The 19,856-nt window shown below is 37.0% G+C and overlaps 2 protein-coding genes across 2 annotated transcripts in view; one reads left to right on the top strand and one right to left on the bottom strand.

Moving 5' to 3' along the window:
• calcrlb (calcitonin receptor-like b) overlaps nucleotides 1-7,947 on the bottom strand; it is a 28,102-nt gene extending 20,155 nt beyond the window's left edge. Inside the window, exons 1-2 of the mRNA XM_050063310.1 lie at nucleotides 7,798-7,947; nucleotides 3,863-3,949 (exon numbers count right to left, since the gene is read on the bottom strand). Of these exons, the coding sequence (XP_049919267.1) occupies nucleotides 3,863-3,931 (69 nt within the window). The 5' untranslated portion in view covers nucleotides 3,932-3,949; nucleotides 7,798-7,947. The remainder of the gene's footprint in view (nucleotides 1-3,862; nucleotides 3,950-7,797) is intronic.
• Nucleotides 7,948-10,968: 3,021 nt separating this feature from the next.
• Nucleotides 10,969-19,055, top strand: zswim2 (zinc finger, SWIM-type containing 2). The gene is made up of 8 exons (XM_050063306.1): nucleotides 10,969-11,294; nucleotides 13,603-13,643; nucleotides 13,885-14,119; nucleotides 14,473-14,724; nucleotides 16,149-16,233; nucleotides 16,480-16,562; nucleotides 16,808-16,976; nucleotides 17,919-19,055. The coding sequence occupies exons 1-8, from the start codon at nucleotides 10,969-10,971 to the stop codon at nucleotides 18,630-18,632; spliced, it is 1,905 nt and encodes a 634-aa protein (XP_049919263.1). The 3' UTR covers nucleotides 18,633-19,055.
• The last annotated feature ends 801 nt before the right edge of the window (nucleotides 19,056-19,856 follow it).

Below are 19,856 nucleotides of genomic sequence, written 5' to 3'. Positions count from 1 at the left end.
TGGAAAGGCAGATTTGAAACCACTGTAAAAAATTCAGTTATCGAAACAAAAATCTGAAAATACACATATTGCATCTAGACAGCATGGAGATGTTGGTAATTTGTTTGTAACAATGATTGATTTGCTCCATAAGTGAAAAACTGATGTTTAAAATTACCATTTTTACATTGACTCCAATTGTTCACATTAGAGCAAAATTCAAAATGCTGTCAAAAATTCAGTTTTTGAGATAAAATTCTCAAAATTTGCCACATCATCTACCATGACTCTAGAATTTTGTCTTTTTTTTCATGAACATTGAAGATTTATTTAGCAAGAATTTGCATGTATGGGGCATTCTGCCGATTTTGTGCAAAGTGCTATCCCTTAACAAAAAAACAACAAAAATGATATAATTGAGTATTCAGACATAGATATTTACAAAGATTATGTTATGACCTATTTAAACCCAGGACATTAAATGAAAAAGTGATAAGCTAAATATATACAAAATCACCATTTATAGGGTACTTTCTATTGGGAAGTAGCTGTCCCCAACCTTGACCTCTAAAATTCAATTCATGTAAATAAAACTTAAAACATTTTTCATATTTTTTTCAAAAGTGTAATTTAAAACATCTTTGTGATTAAGTTTAAACAGAAGTTGAACAATTTAGATGTATTGTGGGATTAATTTTTAAATTAAGAAACTATGCTAAAAAAATAGTGTCCCTTGTTTTCATGTCCCTACCGAAACAGTCACTAACGAAACCTATGGTAAAGTTTCGGTAGTGACATGATCATTTCGGTAGTGACAAAATGGAATGGTCAGTAGTTAAACCCCATAATTTTGTGGTCCAAAGTCTTGCTCTTCTCTGCTCTACTGTGCTCTACTCTACCCTGGTCTACTCTATTCTGCTTTACTCTATACTCTATTCTTCTCTACTCTACTCTGCTCTACTCTACCCTGGTCTACCCTGGTCTACTCTGCTTTACTCAATACTCTACTCTTCTCTACTCTACTCTACTCTACTCTACTCTGCTCTACTCTACCCTGGTCTACTCTACTCTGCTTTACTCTATTCTGCTCTACTCTACTATACTCTGCTCTACTATACTCTACTCTTCTCTACTCTACTCTGCTCTGCTCTACCCTGGTCTACTCTACTCTGCTTTACTCAATACTCTACTCTGCTCTACTCTACCCTGGTCTACTCTACTCTGCTTTACTCTATTCTGCTCTACTTTGCTCTACTCTTCTCTACTCTACTATACTATAATCTACTCTTCTCTGTTCTACTCTGCTCTACTATACTATACTCTACTCTGTTCTACTCTGCTCTACTTTGCACTACTCTGCTCTACTCTACTTTACTCTGCTCTACTATACTCTTCTCTACTCTACTCTACTATGCTCTACTCTACTCTATTCTGCTCTACTCTACTATACTCAGCTCTACTCTATTCTGCTCTGCTCTACTCTGGTCTACTCTACTATATTCTGCTCTACTTTGCTCTACTCTACTATACTCTGCTCTGCTATACTCTATACTCTGTTCTACTCTGCACTACTTTGCTCTACTTTGCTCTACTCTGCTGTGTTCTACTCTGCTCTACTTTGCACTGCTCTGCCACACCCCTATACTCTGCTCTACTATACTCTTCTCTATTCTGCTCTACTCTGCTCTACTCTGCTCTACTTTGCACTGCTCTGCTCTACTCTATTCTGCTCTGCTCTACTCTTCTATACTCTGCTCTACTCTATAATCTGCTCTACTCTGCTCTACTCTATTCTGCTCTGCTTTGCTTTGCTCTACTCTACTATACTCTGCTCTACTCTACTATGCTCTGCTCTGCTATACTCTATACTCTGCTTTACTCTGGTCTACTCTACTCTACTTTACTCTGCTCTACTCTATACTCTACTCTATTCTGCTCTACTCTGCTCTGTTCTTATCTACTCTGCTCTGTTCTACTCTGCTCTACTGTATTCTACTCTGCTCTACTCTACTCTACTATACTCTGCTCTACTCTACTATACTCTGCTCTGCTTCACTCTGCTCTACTATACTCTGTTCTACTATACTCTTCTCTACTCTGCTCTACTCTACTATACTCTGCTCTACTCTACTTTGCTCTACTCTATTCTGCTATACTCTGCTCTACTCTACTTTGCTCTACTCTATTCTGCTCTACTCTGCTCTGCTCTGCTCTACTCTACTGTGCTGTGCTCTACTCTACTATACTCTGCTCTACTATACTCTTCTCTACTCTGCACTCTACTATACTCTGCTCTACTATACTCTTCTCTACTCTGCTCTGCTCTGCTCTACTATGCTCTGCTCTACTCTACTCTGGTCTACTCTATAATCTACTCTTCTCTACCCTACTCTACTCTACTCTGCTCTACTCTATACTCTACTCTTCTCTACTCTATTCTGCTCTGCTCTGTTCTACTCTGCTCTGCTCTACTCTACTATACTCTGCTCTACTTTGCTCTATTCTACTATACTCTGCTCCACTAATAAAACTACTAAATTGCTTTATTGACCACAAAACATTTGTCTTTGTAATATTCCAACCATAAGGCATACATTTGAGGGAATGTGATGCAACCTTAAAAACAGAATAATGGTCACTACCGAAACAGGACAGTCACTACCGAAACAGTGCAGTCACTACCGAAACACTGGGTGTTTTGTAAAAAATAAAGTATATTGAGTTATCAACTAAAGTATTATGATGCTAATCGGTTACATTTATGTTCTGTTTCATCAATTATTAACTCTGAAATCAACCTGATCAGCGTTATGCATTTTACAAAGAAAGATTGCATTTAGATTTTGAAGAATTCTATAATTTGAACTTCGAAATTTGTTAAAATATTAATTTTTATAGATTTAATTGTGAAACCCTTCAGTCAAAATTTGTAAAAATTTAAATCTTTAGACAAGGGAAGAAACAAGCATAACAGGTTGATATATATTTTTTTGTAGAATATAATACTATATGTTTCGGTAGTGACAAATTTTGGGAGAGGAAAAACATTCCAAAACAGTCTAAAAATACAATATAAAAATTTACAGTCATTTTACTAGATATGTGACCTTGACATATGGTACAATATAAAAAATTTACAGTCATTTTACTAGATATGTGACCTTGACATATGGTACAATATATATAGGGACAAAGTTTTGGAAATAAAACATACAAAATTTCAAAAATATTTCCAGCCTGACTTTGCACACATTCGGTAGAATGCCCCGTATATGTTTACAGTACCGTTTGCAGTCAAACATTGCAGTCTGAAGATGCTCTGTAGCAAGTTTGGTGTCAATTGAGCAAAAATTGTGGGAGGAGATAGGTTTCAGAAGTTTTACAGATTTTGAAAAAAAAAACAGTGATGAACTTCATAATTTTTAATAGGTTTAAATGAACAAAAGTTTCTTCAGTATTGGGGCTACAGTTTGATGATAGCTGTGAAGTTGTAGCACGTATGGTTGATTTGTTATGAATTTTCAAAGTTTTGAACTTTAGACGCTTGCTGTAGCGCCACCATCAGGACTATTGGCTTGAGTTTACAGCTGAGGATATCTGATATGAGACTGGACCTTTGTGCAATGTTTGGTGAGTTTTCACCCATGGGAAGTATGATTTCCTCGTAAGAAGAAGAAGAAGAAGAAGAATACCTAAGATTACAATAGTGTCCTGGCAGCTTAGCTGCCCGGACCCTAATAACTCTAACAACTTGCTTCAAATTTGAATGGAAAATGCAATGGCTAAGTTGCAAAAACAGACAAGACAAACACGAGAGGGTAACAAATTTGCCAAAATAGTATACTTCAGGCTAAAGTCCACACAGGTCAGATAAAACATCTACCTTATTGAGGGCACACAGGACCAGGAGATACACTAAGCCGTTTCCATCCATCTGTGCTCTGATCACCATGGACTTTGCAATCAGTTTCTGCACAAGAAAACAATATAAGTGTTGCAATTATTTTAAACAATGTGACATTTTCAGTTATCCAAAGCCATGTAAACAAGCAAAACTATATGTCCAAACCCATGTTTTTAATTTGGAAAGGCAGGTCTCCTCTATTTGGACGTTAAGGTGACAGATGTGACCCTCTGCTTCCTCTGTTCCCCACAGCTTCCTTCCTGCATGCTTATTATGCATGTTGAGCAAGTTTAACTAAGGTTTTGCCAAAAGACATCAATGTGGCAAATGAAGTATGAGCATGTGTTGCATTTACTGTACATACAGTATACTAAATGCTGGATTTGCTGTATGTGGGTACGATGCTTGTAGAGGATACAGATACAGTTGGAAGAGGAGAATCTCATTTTATCATATTATCTAAGCCAGAATAGATGAGCAGAACATGTCTGAGTGTATCTTTTTCAGACTATATATATAGGTAATGACTAAATTCTCATGTTTAATATTCCTTCAGCTGCAGCAGATAGATTGTGCTTCAGTGGAAGAGATGTGACCATTACTGTGACAGCACTGGATATGATGACTGAAATAATGGATGTAAAAATAGTTAAAGCAGTGACAGTTAGTAGTGATAGAGGTTTTGTTTTCACCAATATTTTCAGTGATGTTGTTTGAATTGAACTGTATTTGAGTACTTTCTAACCAGAGACAAAAATGCCCTGTCACTCTTTATCTCATGTAGTTGCTGCACAGAACATAGAGTCACAATTAATGTTTTATTTTGGGAAAAAGACTGATTCATAATAAGCTCAACCCTTGTCGGTAACTGTTATTAAAAAGTGCAGTCACCTGTGATGATCTGTAATGCCTTACTTTCGTTGTACGTGGAAAGTTGCATTCCAAAAACAATGAGCCTTACTGGAAAGTTTCATGATACAGATCAGACTGGCGAGCTACTTATCCTCTTTTAACACACATAATACATTTTTAAAATTGAGTTTGTGGTCTGAAATCATCTCTATCTCTAAGCCAATTCGTCACTCTAAAAAAAGAATCCACTGGCTCAACTTAATAAATGAATACAAAAATAAATAGGGTTAAAATTTGCATGCATCTTTTAGTTAGTAAATCCTATAAGTCCTTTCTAACAATAATAATAATAATAATAATAATAATAATGACTTTATAAAGGACACAGAGGAAGGTCCATGGCATACCACATAAAAACAATCATCTATGTACAAAAAATATATAATAAATACAATACACATATGTACATATATATATATATATATATATATAAAGAAATACCCAACACTACACTATGCAAGTTCATATAAAAAAGACAAAATTCTACTGCACCCACACTGGAGAGCCAGTGGCCCCACAGTCTAGATGAAAACCTGACTGAGCTCAGCTCGGGGATGGCCAAGGCATGGAAGATACCATTTTCTGAGATAGAGAGCCAGCACATTAATCAACATATAAGATTTCATATTAGAGCAGGGCAGGTAGGCACACCAACATTTACAAACATTTGTCTGGCACTGCACCATCGTGGATGTTTAAGAAGCAGTCTCATGCCATCGTTATAGGCCAGATTAACTCTTTGTGTGCTGCTCTTCTGAAAGGAGCGCCACATGTGGGCAGTATACAGTGGTGTACAAAATTTTCTAAAAAGAGTGATTGTCACATTAACTGAAGACATGCTAAAGCAAGCATATTAGCTTACGCATACAACTTGTGACACTGACTGTGGATATCTTTATCATCAAATAAATTGACATTGACAATATGTTAAGAGCAATACCAGAAAAAAAGAATTCAGGAATTACTAATTTGCTGTCTTCTTTACTTCTAACAATCATAATCTTCAACAGCTGTTGTAGGCCGGCACTATATGAGCAGAAGATTACCATAATCTGACAACTCAATCAGTTTAATACACCAACATGATTTGACCTTGTAAAGCTTATCCCAGTTGGCATTCTAATATTTATTCACTGTTGAAACAATGTCATACACCATGGTTGGATCACTGTTGAATTACGTTTTGATTTTGAAAGACGAATCAACGTTGATTTTGCAATCTTGTTTCATAACCTTTAACGTTGTTTCAAAATGGTTTCAACAATAACAAAAGATCTTTCTGAAATTTCAATGACAATTTATGAGAATTTTGTTACCCTTTCTGTAATCATCAGAATTAAATGTTGTTTCAGTGTTGTTTTAATGTTGAAACAACAACTGACATGATTTCAACCACATTTCAATGTTGAAGGTCAGTCGTGTGCCAGCTGGGAAATAAGTTAAACCAACTTAATATTTATCCAAAAGCTGTGGTGACACTTAATGGTCAAAATATTTCATTTAAGATATTCCAACTTATTTATTTTAATGCCATCCTACTCAAAAAAATGTTTGATTTTACCAACTTCTTAAAATAAGTTGTCAACAGACTAAAACATGCTAATATAACAAACATATTTCTAATGCTGAAAAACATCTTTATTTTAAGCGTTCCACAAAGTGTAGGCACTCTCATAACTTTTATTTTATTATTTTTTATTTTATTTCATTTTGTTTTATTTTGCTTATTTGACTCGTTCTCATATGTAGCTCCTTTTGGCCCAATATCGTATACCTTTTAAACTGTTTTTAAATTGTTTTTATCCTTTTTACTATTGTAAAGCACTTATAATGTTGTTTTTTAAATGTGCTATATAAATAAAGTTTGTTATTATTATTATTTGTATTATTAAAACAGTCAGTATAGAAAACAGCATGTATCATGATACTGTTAAAGTGAGTAAATATGTTAGATAGGTAACTGGATGTTTTAAATGTTTTGAAAGGTTAAATGTTATTATAATTTAATATTTAATGAAAGTTTTCTATAGATGCAGGTAAATATCATGGACCTCTGTCCGCAGTCTTTATAGCCTAAGCTAGTTTGCAACATCCGCCCCTTTAGGCCTTTATACAAATACACACTAGCTCCTAAAGAGGTTCTGACAAAGTGGTAGGCATTTATGGACACATTTAATATTTGCAAATTGGTTTAACATATTTAACCTACTTAGTTCCACAATAATATGGCAGTGTCTTATCTGCTTCACAGTCTCTGATAAGAGTATGATGAGCGTTTCATTCCTGGTACATCATCATCATATTTCAAATCTACAATTTTCTGTCAATCACAACATCTTTCCATCTTTGTCCTCTCAGTCCTGCTACAATATGAGAGCAACCCTTCTCTAAAATCCTGGGCTTCACATCTGGAATAACAAAAAGTTTATGATATATTGACATAGACAGACTTTATTGATTTCCAACTCCCATGACTGCTAATTCAGGGAATATTTGACACTTTATAAGATTAATATATTCTTGAACACACCCAAAAGACTCTCTAATGGCCTAGAAAGACACCTAATAACTCAAAGTGAAGTTACTCCCTTGTTGTGTGGGATGTCTATGCCAGAACACTGATCCATGTGAAGTAGTCTTTATTAGCTCCATTTCACCACTTTATATAACCTTGATATAATGTGTTTAAATAATCCAGCTACACACTGGGTCGGCTCCTGTCATCTCTGTTTATGTGTTTTGTGGTAAACATGGATTTGCTCTCTGTTTAATACTAATTTAGAGCAAATAAACTGATTTTTGTTTTGTCTTTCTACGACTTAAACCTTCACCACAATCCCCGCTTTCCATACATGCAGCATATAGCCTCAAGTATAACATGTCTAGTTCAATTTGACATTTAATAAATTAACTTTTGACCTGTTCCCAGCAGTGTAACCACAGTGCCTGAACAGTGATAACAATCAACATGCAGAAAAACTGTAACTATTAAAGAAACTTACCTTTTCAGGTGCAGAAATTTTTTTTAAAAACACAGTGTTTGCCGCTTCTTGAAGAGGAATCCTTCAGTTTTAGAGTTTACCTTTGCAGAGAAAGGAAATTTCTACAAGAGTAGTCCTTCAGCGTGTGTGTTTCGCAGCAGAGTCAGAGGCAACACTGAGCTGTCCTGATAAGAACTGACTGGGGCTGTGGATGACATCACATGCTTGCCTTTTGTGGAGGCAGCTAGAGGGACATCCCTAGTAAAACATGAATAGGCCTAGTAATGAAAAAAAGCCCTGGATCTACTAATGTGTCTTTTAATTCATGTATTAAAACCCTCAAAAATAATATGATATCACTGATCAAAAACACAAATTTTGGGTCCTCTGTGTCAGTCAAGCAGCACATTTTGTGTGTGAAGAGACTTAATGTTGCAGCTGGTAAAGGTGGAGCTTATTGTAAACACTTTATAAACTACTTGGTGGTTAAATCTATAATTATACAGCATCGTTGTTTAGTTAGTTATATTTTGTATTAATAATCTAAGTCTTCAAAATCAGTTAGGTCAGACTGGCATGCTGTGCATATACAGACACATGCACTGGATGCGCAAAGATTCACAGTAGCAATATATCGGTATTGTATGCTGCACAGTGTAATTTATAAAACTGAGACAGATGCTAAAATTTCTCCAGTCACATTCAACAGTCTTTTGCCTGCTGTATGTGCTGTAATGGAATAAAATGGACACCTGATTATTAAACATTTCTGTCAAATTTGTCCATGCATTTGCTGCCGCCCACTGGTGGAAATAAGAAAATGCACAGGGGATACTGATGCTGTTATACCTTTTTTTTTTTTTTTTTTTAACTCAAAGTGCTTTACATAATAAAATGAGAAAACACAGATAAAAGACGGTATAAATGGAGTAGGATTCAAATACGCAATCACACACACACACACACACACACACACACACACACACACACACACACACACACACACACACACACACACAAATACAAATTAAGTTTGATACCAATTAAGATATAATAAATAGAATATTTAGTGTAGCTGCTGAAGCATCCACACTAAATAATTTATCACTACGTCACTGCTGTCAATCTGAAAGCACATAACTGACCAACCACGAAGAGCTTCTATCGTTTAGCAATGGCGCCCTCTGCCGGTCAAAAGCCCCTTAGCAACAGCCAGGTTACCATGGACACCACAGCGTTCTTGGTACCCTGCTGTTATATCCGGTCTTTGGGAGTTTATCGACAAAGACAGGTACTTTTTATACCCTTTTAAGATGTGTACACCTCCTTAGACGAGTTTATTACTTAAACTTGAAGTGTTGACGTTTGTTTTAACGTATCCCAATATATATCGAGTTCTCAATCCGCTGTATCAAGCGGAAGTACTGAAAAATGTTTAGCCAGCAAGGCAATGTTCAGTCACCCGTCGTTTAACTTAGCTGTCTTTCATTGGGATAACTGAGGAGATGATGAAACAGTTTAAATACATAGTAAATTTTGAGCTACTTCCAGGTGCAGTAATATTCTGTAACGTTATGAAATTAGTCGTAGCCTACTTGTCGTGAAAACTAACTACCTACATGTTCAAAATAATTTATTTTCTGCTTTTTATTTGTTAGCTAGCGTACAAAGCGAAATGCAAACTGTTTTCTGGTTACAGTTTATGAACCTGGAAGTATTTGTTTACAAGTGTATTTTTGCATGTAAACAGCTGACAAAAGGTAAAAACTGAAATTAGCATTTTTTCTGTGAATGTTTTGTTTATAACTGTCAGGCTGGGATAAAGATAACAAGAGAAAACAATTCGTGGAACATATGATATCACACTGATTTGCTTTGCAATCTCCTGGCAATTTTCTATTTACTCTGTAGGCCAAGGCAAGTTTATTTATATTGAACATTTCATGAACAAGACAGTTCAAAGTGCTTTACATAAAACATCATAAGCACTGAAACACAATGCAAAATAAACACCTTATTAAAGGACATTTAATTGCAAACAAAAACTTTGTTAAAGAGCTAGAGAACAGAAAATAAAATTCAATTTTTTTATTTATTGTCATTCTCTATATACAGCAGCACACAGTGAACTAAATGTCATTACTCACGAATCCAGGTGCAGTAAAGTACATACAGCAAACAAGACATTCAATATGGGAATGACAACATTAAAGTGCAATGAAGTGCATTGTGAAAACTCTTAAAAATAAAAATAGGTAAGTGCAGAGGAATAAATATTATATAGTAATGACCTAATAAAACAGCAAAATGATGATCTGAATAACAATTAAAATCCAAAGTATATTAAAACCATATGTACAGGATAATAAATAGTGAAAAGCAGTGGACAGGTTTTTCAGTCTCAGTTCAGTGCAGTGTCAGTGAGCGGTTGTAATGTAAAAGCTGTGTGTGGATGGCAGAGGAGTGTTTAGAAGTCTAACAGCTGGGGGGAGAAAGCTGTAGCAGAACCTTGTGGAATGGGTTCTGATGCTGCAAAACCTTTTGCCTGATGGCAGGGTGGGAGAACAGACTGTGTGAGGGGTGGGAGGGGTCTTTAGAAAAAATGCAGAGACTCTGTGTGTGCACCGCTTTCAAATATGTCTTGGATGGTGGGAAGATGATTCTCAAAAACAAATATACTAAGACAGGTATAAAATACAAGAGTTAACGTTACAGTGCAGTGTAAGAAATCAGTAAATATTTGATTTAATAAAGGTAGCATGAAGTCTCCAACAGACCTGCAGTTTTCTGGGAATATGTTCCAGATATGTGGTGCATAAAAACTTAAAACTGCTTCCCCACTTTTAGTCTTTCCTCTCGGGACTCAAAGCAGACCTGCCCCAGAAGACCTGAGAGGTCTTGATGGTTCATAGTGTAGCACATGGTAAGAAATATATTTGGACCCTAAACCATTTAGTGCTTTAAAAACCAACAGTAGTATTTTGAAATTGATTATCTGTTAGAAAGGAAGCCAGTTTTTTTAGGGAAGACCTCTAAAGTTGTTACAGTAGATGAGTCTACTGAAAATAAATACACAGACACATTTTTCCAAATCCTGCTGAGACATAAGCCCCTTCATCCTTGATGTGTACCCTCATTTTTATTACCAGAGGGTCAGATGATTGATACATCTCTCTATTCTGCAGTAACAGAATGTTCAGGAAAACCACCTGGAGGAACATAGTCAGCGATGCAGTGAGTTTCCACCAGGACCAAGCCCTCACCACAACTATATTCTTCCTGAGGTCTTTCGGCCCGACAGGATTCCTGCTCAGAGAGGAGGGAGAGGCCAGGAACTTTAAGTTAAATCTTAAATTCTGTGATTCAGGATGCATTTCTCAAACTCCACAAACCATGTTTTGTATTCTTACTCAAGCATGTTCTCTTGTTCATGTTGTTCAGGTGTTCTTGGGTGACCCACATACATGCACTTGTCCTGTGTTCACCAGGGAGCAGGAGCTGTGCAAACACATCTGCTGGTATCAGTAACACACACACAAAAGATTCACACACCTGAAGGTTTTTCAGGGTGTCTGTATGTCCTTAAAATGTCTTAAAATGTCTTAAACTAGGCATTAAAAGTAATTAAATGGTCTTAAATGTGAATTTCTAAGGTCTTCATTGCCACAAACATTTGATGTAATCTCATCGTTATTTTAATTTATTTTTGTCAGAATGAGTCCACATTTCTGATGTTACAAATCTTTAAACCTAGTACTGTCTTTTTACTTTATACTTGCACTTACCTGTTGGCCAGTTGTAGATGAACCTAAGTCACTCCAGTAATCATATTCCTACATAAAACCTACCACTATACAGGACATATACTTCTTACCTTTATGCTGACCTGCAATGCTTAAAACATTATTGAACATTAAAATCAGTTTTTAATTTGGTTAAAAATTATTTTTGAAAAGGTCTTAAAAGGCATCAAATTTTGTGTCTGACACCTGTAGACTCACTGTTTCTGCAAATAATATTCCATATGGTCCCTTTTTTAATCTTATATGTACTACATGTGCAACATTGTGAGGTGAACACAGGCAAACTTTTCAGTGAAGTTTGTTGCAGTTGATCTGAAAAACAAGTACACAATGTGACATAATGTGGTAGACCCCTAGAGCAGTGGCTCTCAACCTGTGGAGTGGCCCCCCTGTGGGGACATAGAGCCACTGCAGGTGGGGCATGGATGACCAGGGGAAAAATATGGAGTGAAACAAAGATAATTGAATATGATTTATGGAGCCAAAGTAAATAAACAAGAGTTGGCTAATATTGGCATGCTGAGAGAGAATAAGTACTCCATGCGACACAAGGTAAATGAAAATGTTTTGATTCTACTCGGATCTTCGTCAGGTCAAAATGTTTGGACAGTTGAAATCACACCTATAGTTACACATACTGCACACCAATAGGCTAATGACAAGATCTATGGTGGCAGGTGAGGGTAACCATCTAAACCACAATTGACAATCAACAGTTCAATAAATCACATAATAGTAATGCAAATGCCATTCTACAAAATATCATGATTCTGTTTTACTGATTTTTATTTCACTAAAATTGGTTGCTTTCCCAGTTATTGTTAATGATTGATAGAAAATTGTGGGGTGAGAGGCATGAACTTTTGTTGACTTTTGAACTGGGCATGACAGAAAACGTTTTAGAGCCACTGCCCTAAGGGTACTTTGGGGTACTGCAAGGGGTGCATGAGGTCTTTTAACATTAATCTAAAAAAATATTAGTCATGCATAACTAGTAAAATAATTACACAATAATAAGTTGAATAAAAAAATTTAAATGTAAGTTTCTGACCAAATGTAAGTTTGATAAAATTTTATATTCAGTATTCCCAATTTCTTTCTTTTTTTTGATTAATTATTTTTTTCAACAGCAGCTTATGTAACAAAACATAAATCCTGATAAACAAAATAATTTTACCTGCTGTTAAGATTTCTTCAAAATTTAAGAAATTTATAAGTAATATATAAGTGCCATGAAATATATGTCAGAGGAGACTTAAGAAAAAAAAAAGAACAGGATAGCAGTCAATGAGGTTTGCTAAAAAAAAAAAAACATCACTGGGTCTTCTTTAAGACACCTCACCAAAATCAGGTCGTAAGGATCTTGCGTATTTCACCCAGCTGGCCCAGGGTATAATAAACATGTTTTTCTGGAGATGAAGAGAAAAAGTAGTCTTTTCCATAAGATGAATATCATTGAAAATATATGCTTTATGAAATTCTGTCCAGAAAGTCCTAATAACTGAAAGTATTCCCATGTTCAATGAAATTGTTAACTAAACTGTAGTAGTAAACTGTGGCAATAAAGCAATTATATTCACGTTGTTCACTGTTTGTTTCTACCAAAAATGTTTTGCATTGGTGAGGGTGCACTAAGCAGCGAACAAATTGGGTCCGTAGTAGAAAGTATGACTTGTAAATAAGTTGGATTTACAGTGTTGTTTACTTTTTTGATCAGCTCTTGCCTAATTTAAATTGAATTTTGTTACTTTTTTTTAGTGTATTTTATTGAGGTAAAATTCTGACATGGCTGTTTTGCTATGACAGCTTTGAATACTAATTCATTTTGACGTGTGGCAAAAACAAAACTAAAAACTTTACTTGTACTTGAACAAAGTAAACCAAACTCAACTAAAATATATTTTAAAAACTCAGCTGATATCAAGGCCTACTAATGACAGATTTGTGTGTATGTATCATTAGTATTCACTTTTATATGAGCACTACTAACTCCAGAATAAACTTCTAATCTTTATCTTTACAGGGTTTTACTGCGGAAGTTCAGACTACCCAGAGAACATGAATGTAAGCTGCTTTGAAATGTTTGTTTTTGTGTGTGTGTGTGTGTGTGTGTGTGTGTGTGTGTGTGTGTGAGGTTTATAAACCTGTCTTACATGGACATCACAATGCTGATTTAATAGACTAGATTAAAAGACTGTTCACAAAATTGACACTTTGTGAAGTTTGTAGGCATTTTGAAAGTCCTGACCCACCCTTGTGCATGTGCTGCTGCTGACATACAATGTTAAAAATAACTCTGCTCCAGATTCATTTCAGCATGGACTCGTGGAGAGACAGATCTTGGAGGTGCTCCATGGTTTACACCAAACCAAAGACAACCGGACGGAAAATGATCCCTCAGCTGCTTCTGAGACCCCGAGCCAAGTTGTCACTGACCCCGAGACTGGAAGTGTCTGCCGGAAAGCGATCCAAGCCCAGGATGTGTGTCCCATCTGTCAAGAGGAACTGTTGGAGAAAAAACAGCCTGTGTCTTACTGCAGGTGTGTGGGCAGCTGAGTTTGGTCTGGGGTCATGGTATCACGCTGTCATTGTTCCAGTACAGTTATGTTTCAGTATGATGTAAGATGTTCTAGTCAACTTTTGTTGAACTACTGGCCAGAACATGACCCCATAAAGGATTATCCACCCCAGTGCAGCACATCCAGCTGTTGACATACAGAATGTTTAGCGGAAACCACCAGCACAGATTTTCGGATGTTGTAAAATTAGGTTCAGATCTCCTGATATTCACAGAGGAGGACATTTCATTCAAACACAAAGATATGTGGTTTATTTGCAGCATTGTGCAGATAGATTTCCTGCTCTCTCACGTGCTGTCCTTGTCTGTTTCCAGGTTCGGTTGTGGCAATAATGTCCACATCTCTTGCATGAAGGTGTGGGCGGATCACCAGAGACTGTCAGACAGGGAAGAAACAGTTAAGTGCCCTCTGTGCAGAGAGGACTTCAGCTCTTTGAAGTTTATTCAGGAACAGATGAAAAACGCAGCAAAGCTCTTCACTGCTGCCGAGAGAAAGAAGCCAGACAGACACCTGGGAGTTCCCTGTCATAGCTGCAGGGTCTGCCCTGTCATCGGCAAATGTTTCAAGTAAGCAAGAGGCAGTCTAATGCATATACCATAAGTAATTTGAGTACTGAACATTGAGAATTGTGCAGTTTCAATCACAGAATTCACATTGTAGTGTATTTTAAAGGAATAGTTCACATCCCAAATGATCATTTGTATATCAGTTACTCCCGTGTTGCTTTGAATTCATAAAGACAACTTCTCACTGCCTCCACGGTAAGCCGAAAAGCCCAAAAACAGGGAAATGTCTTCATGAATTGAAGTCATAGGGGTCCATGTTTAACAACAGCAAAACTATATCAAAACATCTTTTTACACACTCTCTCTTGCGCAGTATAATCCAAGTCTCATTTATCCAGTCTTATGCTCAGTACTTAGATAGCCCTTTACAAAGGGGAACTCAACTAAAAGTGAAGCTTACCTTTGCTCTCTTCAAAGCCAGACTCCATTGACAAAAACAGTAATTTTAGCTCTCTGAACACAGGGCCGCTACCGCTGCCTCCATCAGTTAGTGTTTTTGTGTTATTATTTTAAAGGGTTAGATGGATTCACCAAAGTCACACAATCACACAAACAAACTTACTGTTTGAGGCAGTGGTAGACCAGCAGCTACTGTGTTCAGGTAGGTAAAATTATTGTTTTTGTCAATGGAGTCTGGCTTTGAAGAGAGCATAGATAAGTTTCGCCGTTAGCTCAGTTTCCTGTCTGAAACGGGCTGTCTGTTTGGGAAGTACTGAGTATTCAACTAGATAAATGAGACTTGCATCATACTGCACGAGTTGTGTGAGAGTTTGTTAACAGATGTTGTCAACAATTATTTTCATTATCAATTAAACTGCTGATTATTTTCACCATTAATTGATTAATCATATAGTCATTAAAATGTCTAAAAATTGTGAAAAGTACTCATTACAAATTTTCCAGAATGCCTCTTTTGTCCAACCAACAGTTGAAAACCTAAAGACTCTTCATTAACCATCATAAATGATACAGATAAGCAGCAAATTCTCATATTTAAGAAGCTGGGAACAACAAATGTTTGACATTTTTGCTTTAAAAATGTATGAAATGATTAGTCTATTATCAAAATAGTTGGCAATTGATTTTCTTTCAATCAAGTTATCAATTAATTGACTAATTGTTGCACCTCTAGTATCAGTATAGTTTTGCATCTGTTTAACATTTTCTCAGTTTTTGGATTCTTTGTTTACCGTAGAGGCACGTGAGAAAAACAGTTTTCCGTACAAATTCAACGTAACGAGAGGTGAGTTACTGATATACAAATGCCATTTGGAGGGTCAAATATTCCTGTAAGTACATGTGTATAGAATTTGTAATTTAAACTGAAATTTAGATTTAATGATGGTGAATAATCCAGTATACTGTAATTTCCTTGTCATGCTATGGTCCAATGTCATCTTATATCCCTGTTATTGTCTTTTCAGATGCACAGTCTGCAGATATTTCTATCTATGTGAGGACTGCTCAAAGATGGGCCGGCACCCACAGCATCCGTTTGCTTCACGGACAGTAAGCTATTCAGATCAGCTTTAAAATAATGCTTCTACTGCATCAGCTAAACTCCCACTTCAGGCAATAATGCCACATATTGTTTTAATATACTGTAAATACTTAATGAAACTGGCCATTGTCAAGTGAAGTATCATAATTCTGTTGGTTGTAGTGATCAAGCTTTTCTGACAATATAACTGTAGATATAAGGGGTTAAATAAACACACCTGATGAAAACAAAAACTCTGACTAAACTTCAAACAGAAAAGGAGAGAAAAGTGGCACCTCGTGGCTGAGGAGCTGAGTGATGAACAAAGAGGTGCGACCTCACAGCCAGGAAATGGCAGGTGAGTTATTAAAGACATCCAGAAAACAAATTTATCTTTAGTATAAGATGGACAAATTCACTCTGAACACTGATGCTTTTCTGATGTAAAATACCTGAGACCTATCTAAGAATAATACATCTTAGAATAATACTGCTGACACCAAAAATGGGCACTCACACAGGCAGTACAAAATGTCTCTTGGTTTTAAGGAGAACTGCTGCTTTTTATCGGTAATATGCTCATTTTCACATCTTGCTTCTCAGCATCATCCCTGTAGCTGCAGACCCTCTACCTGAAAGTGTGTTGGAGTGTCTACCTACAGTCAGGGTGAGATCAGGGTCTCGGCTCCTGGATGAGGGACAGCAGTGTCGGATCTGTCTGCAGAACTTCAGCCTGGGCCAGCACGTCCGAACTCTGCCCTGCCTTCACAAGGTAAAACATTTCAAGTGTGCGTGCTCGCATTATTGTAACGTTTCTATAATGCAAAATATTTAAAATCACATAATTAACAGCTCAGATCACACCACATAATTACAGGTTGTGTTTTAGTATGCCAAAATATTAAAGGGACAGTTCACTCCAAAATGCATATTTTTCTTCCACTCCTCTGTTGTGAGCAGTTTCATGTAGTAACTTTTTTCTCTCTTTCAGAAGTACACCCATAACCGTGTCACTGCACAGAAAGAAGCGTGCATCTACTGATGGCTAGCTAACGTGATTGATGTCATTAATGTTTACATCTCACACTGTCTCAAGCATGAGCCTCTCATCCATGAGTAGATGCACTCTTTCTTCTGCGCTGTGATACGGTTGGTGGGTATGGTTCAATAGAGGGAAAGTAGTTCCTACATGGAACTGCTCACAGCAAGGTCTGTGGATTATTAGCAAACCGAGTCATGATTTCTGGAAAGAGACATTGCTGTTGAGTTTTTCAAATGTATTTTTGGTGTTTGAGCTCCACAAGCCAAGTACCATCTAGTTCCATTATATTGGAGAGAAGGCAGACATCTCTCCAGCTGATATCTACAACACTCGATAACTCAAACCAAAAAATTCTAGATTAAAAAATGATATCACAGGTAAGAGGAAAAATATGTATGTTTGATTTTGGGATGAACTGTTCCTTTAAAATGTAAAAACAGTGGACAGAGCATGCGAGGAAATTGAAATTCACCTTATCTTAACCCCAGTAGTAAAAAAGTATTGCATCTACCTACACTTAATCCAAATCCAACAGTCTATTTTTATTCTGAATCTGTGAAGTACATCAGAAACCAAACTGCAAAAAAAAATCATAATGGTTTTACCAGATGTAATACAAGAAAACCCCTCCTCTCACTCCCTTGTCCCCTCACATTTTCACACACACTTCAGTTTCACACTGCCTGTGTGGACAGGATCCTACAGAAGTCCAATTCCTGCCCCTTGGATGGATATGTCATTTATGACCCCTTGACTTGGAGCTCCACAGAAAGGAAGACCTCCCCTCAGTCGGCCTCCTGCCTTTCCAGTGACTGTGCCAAACAACCAGAAAAAACCTTAAAGGACTTGTTTATTCCAGGAGTGGCACTGCGGGACAGGAACACTAAAGTTACTCCCTCACACAGTTTTCTTAACTTAGAGGTGCTAACAGGCTCTTCAGTAACTTTTAACACACCACAAAAGTTAATAACTGACAGCTTTCAAGGCCTGTGCATAGCCACAGACTCTATGGTGAAGGAAGGAAGAAGAGAGTTGCAGAGAACTCTTATTCCTGAAAGCAGCTCTGCTTGTGATCAACTCAGTAAATCTGACTCAAGTGCACATTCCTCAAAAAAGACAACAGCGAAACACAGCCCTGCTTCACCTAACAGGTGTGCTATGGCGGTAAAAATCAGGGAGCAACCACAGCTGGACCTTTTTGTGGGTTTACGGAGACCCGAGTCCAACCACAAAGCGACTGTGGCCTTTCCTGCCAGGCGAACTAGAGTGCAACTCAAAAGGACAGGCACAGTAACCATGACAGATACAAACAACACACTCATTTCAGAGCTAAAAATGACTGGAGTCCTGATAAACACACAGCAACAGAGGAAGAAAAAGACTTAAATGTTCCTGTTAAAGGGTTACAGGTTTTATTCAACCTGGACCCTATTTCGCATGTTTTGTGTCAAGAGCCCCATTCCCACTGAGCAGTCTGGTATGGTACATTTCAGATTGGTTCACTTTTTTCCATTTCCACTGTGAAAAGTTGTGAATGGTACCAATGGAACCGATCTGTACAGATCTGGTACTAAAAGGTGGAGCTGTGAACACTGCAGTCCGTTGATTGGTCAATAGCGGATGGTCACTCTGCTCATGGCTGAGTTGTGGCTGGTTTTGAGGTTTATGTAACCACTGTTAATACTGTGGAGAGTTTTACATATGTTAGTAAACTGTAACTATAAAATAAAAGGATGTTTTGCTGCCTCTTGCATTGGCTTGGGTCGGAGAAAAAATAATTTGATTTACTGGGCCGACTGCCAGCAACATTTACTTGTCAACAATATGTATCCATCAACAAAGCTTAGATTTCAATATGACAACTTTGACCGTTCCATAAGTTTTTATACGACACAGACTTTTAGTAATGGCTAAAAAAGACTAATTTTAGTGTGTAAAGAGCCAGCATATTTTCACATCTAACTGGGTGAATTAAGGGTTTATTTGACTCAAATCAGAGTTGCTGATTATTGGAACAGTGGAAAGATGAACCAAACCGACTTCTGTGAGTTTGATTTTGTTTCTGTCGACTTTGAATAAAATGTGTTTTACGCTGATAAAATTAGTGTTTATTTAAATGAAGTCTGGTGGGTGATGGCAATTTCAGGGCTGTTTCTGGTTAAACAACAATGATCATACTCTTTCATAAAAGGTCTATCTGTGTAGGGATCTTTTACATCATGTTGTCAGACACTTAGAATAATAATCTGAGCCTGTCAGTGACAAAAACACTTTTAGTGGATGTATATTGACAATGCTCAATTGCCCCCAAGGATTACATTGCAGCCTGTTTTTTTGCAGCTCCTTCTCTCAATACAAACACTTTCAGTATCGTACCTTTGGAACCAAAAGTCACCCTTCAGACATGGTACCTCTAGGCTGACCAAACGTCCTCTTTTGCCCGGACATGTCCACTTTTCACGTCCCGTCCGGGGTGTCCGGGGGGTTTTTATAAACTGATGATAATGTCCGGTTTTCCGTGTGTTTGTGTGTGTGTGTGTGTGTGTGTGTTAGAGTGCTGCACGGGCAGCATATTTCTGTCCGAACCCGAACCGAGCCCGACATTATTTA

The sequence above is a fragment of the Epinephelus moara genome, chromosome 15 (assembly GCF_006386435.1).
Source record: "Epinephelus moara isolate mb chromosome 15, YSFRI_EMoa_1.0, whole genome shotgun sequence".
NCBI lineage: Eukaryota > Metazoa > Chordata > Actinopteri > Perciformes > Serranidae > Epinephelus > Epinephelus moara.
Note: the sequence above shows the minus strand (reverse complement) of the source record. Positions and strands in the feature narration are given on the sequence as shown.

Coding starts and splice junctions, on each gene's coding strand:
- zswim2 (XM_050063306.1), top strand. CDS start 10,969: ATGTTCAGGAAAACCACCTGGAGGAACATAGTCAGCGATGCAGTGAGT. Junction 13,644..13,884: donor ACTACCCAGAGAACATGAAT/GTAAGCTGCTTT, acceptor ACTCTGCTCCAG/ATTCATTTCAGCATGGACTC. Junction 14,725..16,148: donor GTCATCGGCAAATGTTTCAA/GTAAGCAAGAGG, acceptor TTGTCTTTTCAG/ATGCACAGTCTGCAGATATT.